Source organism: Bombyx mandarina, chromosome 11 (assembly GCF_030267445.1).
Source record: "Bombyx mandarina strain Sakado chromosome 11, ASM3026744v2".
NCBI classification, from domain to species: domain Eukaryota; kingdom Metazoa; phylum Arthropoda; class Insecta; order Lepidoptera; family Bombycidae; genus Bombyx; species Bombyx mandarina.
The window spans coordinates 2,008,192-2,016,958 of NC_143218.1; the positions used below are offsets into that span (position 1 = coordinate 2,008,192).

At 45.0% G+C, this 8,767-nt stretch overlaps 1 protein-coding gene across 1 annotated transcript; it reads left to right on the forward strand.

Moving 5' to 3' along the window:
• Positions 1-4,693: 4,693 nt before the first annotated feature.
• On the forward strand, positions 4,694-5,758 carry LOC149501888 (uncharacterized). The gene has a single exon (XM_089731538.1). The coding sequence runs from the start codon at positions 4,694-4,696 to the stop codon at positions 5,756-5,758; it is 1,065 nt and encodes a 354-aa protein (XP_089587664.1).
• The last annotated feature ends 3,009 nt before the right edge of the window (positions 5,759-8,767 follow it).

Genomic DNA, 8,767 nt, shown 5'->3' on the forward strand with positions numbered 1-8,767 from the left:
GAGGCGATAGTCGACGACCAACGACGTCAGTCTCCGCGGTACGGCGGCCCTACCAGGCCGCCCGGGCGGTGCCGCTGGTGTTCCGGGATACCCCGCTGGGCCAGAACCAGCCTGCCGGGTCGGAACGCGATACACCGCCGACCGGGTTGCTCTTCAACAGTATGTTCGGCGACGACAGCGACGACGAAAATGCGGACCGCATCGCAGTCCGCAGCCGCCGACGCGCCGTCCCGTCCTCCTGGTGCAAGCGCGCTAGAGTGACGGTAGCGTGCGGCGCAGCCTCAACCCCCTTAGGTCGCCCCGTGACCATCACCGGGAGGAGACTGCCTCCTCATAGGGGCTGGAGCTGGACAAACGCCCTCCTCCGACCCCCGGCCCGACGGCGGCGGCACGGCGCCGAGAGGGAAGAAGAGCTCTCCCTCTCCCGTTCCGCCGCCTCCTTCTGCGAGATGGTGGACTCGCAGAAGTCGAGCATCGCCTGCCAGGACTCGTCGCTGCCGAGCATCGTAGCCACGACGGTCGGAAGCGACAAGTCCGGTCCTATTTTTGCAACGAGGACGCGGCGCTGCTCCGCGAAAGCGGGGCAGTACGCGAGCGTGTGCTCCGCCGTGTCCTCGTTGCAGCCACTGCAGTGGTGGCACTTCGGCGTCGGCTCCCTCCGGGCGACGAGGTGCAGGTAGCGACCGAAACAGCCGTGTCCCGTGAGCACCTGCGTCGCTCGGAAGGTGAGACGTCCTCGGTCGCGATTCACCCAGTCCGAGAGGACCGGGCGGATCGCCTCGACGGTCCGTCGCCCGTAGGCGGGGTCCGCCAGGCGGCGAGACCACGCCTCGAGCACGGCACGCCGAGATTGAATCGTACATACGGTGCGATAAGGTCACATAATAATATGGAAATTATGTAATTTTTCAGGAGAAACATTGAGAAATTCAACATCTTATTATATAATTCTTATATAGTTCTGTTAGACTATAGAAATAAAATAATATTTCAAACTACAACTTTAAACTTCATCAGTAAAAGCAAACATCTCTTTTTTTTTTTACCTATGCTGATAGCCTTGGGAGGCTATTTCAACTTCACCCTAACGTTTGTAGGTGAGCTCGCGGGGCTCAACCGGAGAGTTGCTAACACTGACCCTAGCAAGAGCAGTGCTTCGCAGAATCTACCACCGGATCGGAAACGCGACCCACTGAGAAGATCCGGCCAGAAACTCAGTGGGCTGTGTCTATGGGTTAGTTCGCTCGTCGAGCCCTTCGTCGCAAGCGACGGGTTCGACGAGGACGGTGACCGGTGCTTGTGGTGCCTAAAAGCACCGTTAATGGATCAGGAAACATCTCTCTCGTCTCACTAATAACTATTACAAAATATATCAAGTGGATCGCTAGCTTTTTGGATGGGCGGAGCATCACGGTCGTTGTAGACGGTGACTGCTCTGATACCATGACCATTAACGCTGGCGTTCCACAAGGTTCGGTGCTCTCCCCCACGCTTTTCATCCTGTATATCAATGACATGCTGTCTATTGATGGCATGCATTGCTATGCGGATGACAGCACGGGGGATGCGCGATATATCGGCCATCAGAGTCTCTCTCGGAGCGTGGTGCAAGAGAGACGATCAAAACTTGTGTCTGAAGTGGAGAACTCTCTGGGGCGAGTCTTCGAATGGGGTGAATTGAACGCGCGTTCACTGCGAAGAAGAACCCCTTTGTCATGGCGCCGCAATTCCAAGGAGTATCCCTGCAAACTTCCGGGAGTATCGGGATACTTGGGGTCGACATTTCGAGCGATGTCCAATTTCGGAGTCATTTGGAAGGCAAAGCCAAGTTGGCGTCCAAAATGCTGGGAGTCCTCAACAGAGCAAAGCGGCACTTCACGCCTGGACAAAGGCTTTTGCTCTATAAAGCACAAGTCCGGCCTCGCGTGGAGTACTGCTCCCATCTCTGGGCCGGGGCTCCCAAATACCAGCTTCTTTCATTTGACTCCATACAGAAGAGAGCCGTTCGGATTGTCGATAATCCCATTCTCACGGATCGCTTGGAGCCTCTGGGTCTGCGGAGGGACTTCGGTTCCCTCTGTATTTTGTACCGCATGTTCCATAGGGAGTGCTCTGAGGAATTGTTCGAGATGATACCAACGTCTCGTTTTTACCATCGCACCGCCCGCCACCGGAGTAGAGTTCATCCATACTACCTGGAGCCACTGCGGTCATCCACAGTGCGTTTCCAGAGGTCTTTTTTGCCACGTACCATCCGGCTATGGAATGAGCTCCCCTCCACGGTGTTTCCCGAGCGCTATGACATGTCCTTCTTCAAACGAGGCTTGTGGAGTGTATTAAGCAGTAGGCAGCGGCTTGGCTCTGCTCCTGGCATTGCTGAAGTCCATGGGCGACGGTAACCACTTACCATCAGGTGGGCCGTGAGCTCGTCTGCCAACAAAGGCAATAAAAAAAATATATATATATTTTCTCATACTAAGTTCAGTGTTAACAAAAATTGCATATTATGTGACTTTTTAAATCCAATCCACATTCGCTTCCCAATAAATCATTCGGAACAGTAAAAATAACGTAATATAATTTTACACACCGAAGTTTACGAGAGGTTGCTTGCTTGATGCAATTTTTACAAATAAAATGTTTTTGTATTTATTGTTAATTCAACCGCGTAAGTTTGTTCTTTGAATTCGAATTATACGTACTAAAACATCTATTCAAATTTCATTATACGGATTGTATATACACGATTAATATAAATAACCTTTTTTTTTATTTATTGCCTTTGTAGGCAGACGAGCATACGGCCCACCTGATGGTGAGTGGTTACCGTTGCCCATGGACTTCAGCAATGCCAAGGGCAGAGCCAAGCCGCTGCCTACCGCTTAATACTCTCCACAAGCCTCGTTTGAAGAAGGACATGTCATAGCGCTCGGGAAACACCGTGGAGCTCATTCCATAGCCGGATGGTACGTGGCAAAAAAGATCTCTGGAAACGCACTGTGGATGACCGCAGTGGCTCCAGGTAGTATGGATGAACTCTACTCCGGTGGCGGGCGGTGCGATGGTAAAAACGAGACGTTGGTATCATCTCGAACAATTCCTCCTCTCATTATATATATTATTTTAATTCAAACATCATAACAATTTAGATAATACGCGATTTTAAGTCGTCGTGGCCTAAAGGATAAGACGTCCGGTGCATTCGTATGTAGCGATGCACCGGCGTTCGAATCCCGCAGGCGGGTACCAATTTTTCTAATGAAATACGTACTTAACAAAGATCCACGATTGACTTCCACGGCGAAAGAATAGCATCGTGTAATATAAATCAAACCTGCAAAATTATAATTCGCTTAATTACTGGTGGTAGGACGTCTTGTGAGTCCGCACGGGTAGGTACCACCACCCTGCCTGTTTCTGCCGTGAAGCAGTAATTCGCTTCGGTTTGAAGGGTGGGGCAGCCGTTGTAACTATACTGAGACCTTAGAACTTATATCTCAAGGTGGGTTTTTTTTTTTTTTTTTGGTCAGGAGGAAATCGCCGGACTTCCGCCCTTTTCTGGGGATACTGGGCGGGGTATGTCAGAGTCGAACTGACTAAAACCTCCTCTCGCTCAACAACCAACGTCCAAACCTCGCATGAGACAGAACTCATGACAAGGCAAAGGGGGGAAAGTGAAGCGTTTAGTGCGGAGCACATCTCTCCCATCACCCTCCCCCTCGGGATGCCGGACTGGCGGTCGTCGGCGCCACGACCACCAGCCCTCTCGGTCGGCAGACTGTCCGAAGCCCGCCTAGATGGCGCCGGTTAGAGTGGGTTACCCTACGGAATACCCCGCTGGGCCAGAACCAGCGTGGGTCGAGGATAGCCGGCCTTCCATCACCCGGATGCTCTTGCGTAAAACAATCTCAAGGTGGGTGGCGCATTTACGTCGTAGATGACTATGGGCTCCAGTAAGCACTTCACACCAGGTGGGCTGTGAGCTCGTCCACCCATCAACACACTACTTTTAATTACTACACAATTTTTAAAATAAAAAGCGCCATATTCTTTCATTGCCCCTATAGGCAGGGTAGAAAATCTATGACGTCATAAATGTCCCTATTTTTCTACAGAGAACACTGATATGTTGCCTAGGGGCGTGGTTTTTTGGATCGAAGTTCCTTATCGCGCGTTGTGAAAGGGGGCTAGACGGAAAAAATTCTTACGAAAAGTTGTCACGACACTTTTTAGATCCGTCATTCTGACCAATCAACGTGTAGGCGCTTATCGCGTGACATTGCTCGTATCCGATTGGTCCGCGTAATGAGTACAGTTTCTCGAGATAGCGTTTCAACAATAGTAATTTAGTTCATAGTATTGTTTTTTTCTTCTTCATAATGCCGTAATTTATTATTAACTTAAAAAAAAATTACAATTCCTTCACTAATTAATCGAAAGGAACTTCGTTCCATCCGGGTGTCCCTTGACACCTCTGAAGTTTTTTTTTTTATTGCCCTAGTATGCAGACGGGCACACGGCCCACCTATATATATACTAGCGCTATTTCGCTGTGAGTCTTCCAACAATAACTCGCTATTTACAGGTTGACACTTATTCAACTTGTCCTCAAAAACAAGATGGCGCTTCTTACTTCCACCCTCCATAGTTTCGCAGTAAAAAACGTAAAAGTATAGACGTCGCCTAAATTGAAATGTCTCTTTTCACGCCTCGATACGCTCACGTCTTTGTGTTTCTAGTGCACACGCTATTCCCCGGCGTGCAATCTTATGTTCTATTCGCTGCCAATATAGAAGACTTTCATTCGATAGCCAAGCAGTTCGTGCCGGCGAAACTGGCCGACCAACTCAAAGACATAGCATCGAAAACAGACAAGAAAATGACAATGAGAGAAAGGATACCGGGACGCACGCAAAACGAGGATAAGGGCGACGAAACAGATGACGATAAACTCAAAATCGACTTCGAAGAATTAGTCAGAAAAGTTAAAGAGAGAATCCAGAATGATTTAGCTGTGACCGCGTCGGGTGACGTGAAAAAGATAAAAACGTCTCAAGAAACATCCGATAAAATACAACTTTCCGATTATTCTCACGCAAAAAAACCTAAGTTGACGTATGATCATAAAAAAACTCCCAAAAGGATACGCACAAACAGCATTATGCAACAGAAACACGACATAAGTAAGATAAAACAAAAGATAACCAAAGAAAAATATGCCCATTCGAATCAGAAAAGAAATGAAGAGCAATATATTCCAAAACAATATTCGCCTAACTTCGAAGAACCTAAAGAAAATATTGGAGATAATTCACAGTATGAAACGTTCGAAGCTGTGCATTTAATTACCAAGAACGACAGCTATGAAGAATATGTTACTCCCAAAAAAGATTACTACGAATATGGCGAAGCGAAAACCGAATCATCTGAAAATTATAAAAAGCCTGTGAACAACGACAGAAATATCGTTACAGAGGCCGTCGCGACGAGGTTTATAGCGAACGCTTTGACCGAGTCGAAAAAATCAAAAGTTGCTCCGGGGCCGTCAACAGATGGCGCTGTTCTCAAAACTCGCGGCACAATGATTCCAACCAGAGAGGTGTATCAAATGTCCTCGCCGAACTATCTAGCGAAGCTGCCGATCGTAGCCGAAAGATACGATTTCGATGAGCCGCTACCCGAAAAAGATAGGTTACCGGAGAATTTCGAACCGGTCGAGAACCCGCCGGCTAGGATTAATAAAAAAATTAAAATTTGAACCAAACTATTGTTTTCTTTTTATTTATTATCTGTGATGGCAAACAGATCTATATTAAACTATGCTAAGTTAAATTAAGAAAGTTAAAAAGCCTTTATTTCCCATTTCCCTTAAAAACATAGTAAATAGACCTTATTTGTTAGTATTTTATATAAAAAATTACCATTATTATTTTAATAAATAATAACATGTACACATACATACGTACATACATTTTTTTAAGGCTAATTAAGTTAAGCTATGCATAAATAAGGGACCTAAAATAATTTTCAATAAAAAGATGGAAAAGATTTGTCAAATCAATAATCAAATTAAACAAATAAAGACTTAATCACACGATTATCTGACGCTGAACTCTGATCTCTGTACTTTTCCAATCAGAAACCGACTTACATAGTTAAAAACATTTAAATAGACAACACAAATATTAGCTCGATGTGAGAATCGAACCCACGACTCTTAGTCCCACAGTCAGGGTCACTATCTACCACACCATCGAGCCAATCAAATGCCCAAAGCCCTAATTCATTTTGTAATTTTTAAAATGAATAATATTCATTGGCATGAAAAATAAATTTACATATTATTTCAAAGCCTAATTATAATTTTGTTGTTAACGTTATATAAGTATTTGGTTGAGAGAAGGATGAGCTCACAGTTCATCTTAGAGGATATTAAATAAAATACATTAAAGGATACCGAAGCTCATAAATAATACGCACGGTGGTGTAACAAAGCCGTGCTTTCATAATGTCGCCAAATTGAAAATTACGTTAAATGAATTTCACTTAACTTTAACATCGCTCACTTAAAATTCATTATGGATTGTTTTTCTCTTTATATTAGTCGTAAACTCTTGGTGGGATTACAGCTGACTGTCTTATTAATGATACTGATTTTCCACTAATCTAATCACTAATCACTAATCTTGCTAGGGCTGGTGTAAGCAAACTGTCTCAGGTTGAGCCCGTGAGCTCACCTATCCGTACGCGGGAATCTGGAAGCTGTACCTAAAAGTGGCGAGAGTAGATTCGGGGGATCTGACAAGACATCTTTCGGGTGACGGTCGTTGTACGTTGCTCCGTCGCCTGGTTCGGATAAGTAATTACCGGCGGCCACGTTAAGAGGACTATCGTGTCACGCCGCTCGGCCGTGGTAACGTTCTGACGCTACCGAAACTTACGTATCGATTCTAAATTCAAATCGTCGTGAAGATCGATATTCCTCACATACCACGGTGCCCCGTCGGCTATCCTGCAGAAACGAGATCAGATGACCAGTGTGTGTGACCAGTGCGAGATTTTTAACGTTTTCGATAGCGTAAAAGTTAACTCAAATTTATATGCAGTTGGAACAGCGCACCTAGCGGCAAACGCTATCGAGAACGTTAAAAAACTCGCACTAAGCACACTGAAAAGAGTTAATGCGCGTGTGGGCCGCGTGAGCGAACAAATAATAAATAATAATTCATTTTCGTTTGTCACCTGTTTTTAGTATTTATTAAAAACAATTTATTTTTTTAATCAGAACAGTCCTCCGTGTCGTAGTCACAATATTTTTTCGGTGTGACGGATTTAGTGAAACGCATGGTCTTCGACGATTTTGTTGATGCTGAAATAATGAAGCGATATAGATTAGTTTTGTATTTCATTAGCCAGGGTCTGTCTGTACACGCCGCAACATGAATGTCGGCCATCTTGGGACGCTACACTGAAAGTGCGACAGAGACAACGCTCTACAAAGCCGAACTTAGCCGATCGTTTCTTTTGAAAGATCGATATGCAATATTTTATCGTCCGTATACTGTAGTTACTCATCGAAAACTATCGGGAGTTTTCGATCTTTCACGCTCTTCTAACATTACAATTAGAAAGGGACAGAGAAACTCGCTTAATCCTGAATAGAGTTGAACGTTTTTACTGCGAAACTTTGGAGGGTAGAATTGAAGAAGCGCCATCTTGTTTTTGGGGACAAGTTGAAAAAGTGTCAACCTGTAAACAGCGAGTGACTGTTCGAAGACTCACCGAAATAGCGCTAGTGTAGCAAGTGGAAATTAATGTGAATAAAATAGCTTTAAAAAGAGTGAAGTGTGCTGGAATGAAAAATTTAATATTTTTCGTGATTTGTATAGTTTAAATATCATACAGTAGTTAAAATCTCAACTATTTATGCAGGAAGTATTTCATTCCTTTTGATTTATGTTTATGGCGCTATTTTTTTAAGTCTTTCCCTTTGCTACAGTGGCGCCGTCTAATTGGGTTTATTTCAGCGGACACTTTTTAATACACTAAGATGATGCTCTGTATTTCTACCCTCCATATTACGAATTCTCATTCGTATAGGGTTGCCCCTGCTTGAGGCAGAAATGGGTAGGAATGTGGAACCTCCCTATGCGGGCTTATAGTACATAAATTTCGTTGCAGAGCATCTTAACATATCTCACTGGTCTTGTGAGCCTACGCGGGTAGGTACAACCGCCCTGCCTATTTTTGCCTGAAGCAGTAATACGTTTCAGCTTGTACAGCGTGACAGACGTTGTACCAGACAACTGGGACTCTGGGGATTAGTGACGGCTATTACCTTGTTGATGTCTATGGACTCTACTAAGCTCATCTATCCACCTAAAAAAGCGCAAGACGATTTTGGGCAACTCGTTCGCCCTAGGCATCATAAAAATGTTGCCATATTTTATATGTATATATATATATATATATATCGGAGACGGTCATTAATTTGGTAGCTAAACGAAATGCAGCACGATTCACGAGAGATGGCAGCACGATCGCGGTATCGTTGGAACTCGGCTAACTTCGTGGTACGACAGAGCCTAGCCGATGGAGACGCGTAGACGCCATCACACTTACCAACCAGCCTTCTTGAAGAGCGGTGCCTCCGTCCTCTAAGAACTGTCATTGGTTTTCGTTTGCTAACGTCAAGAGAAGATATCTAAATCGTTCTAAGCCAACGAACGTGAATGGTGTACTCAATATTTCTCTTAGCTCGATCGCC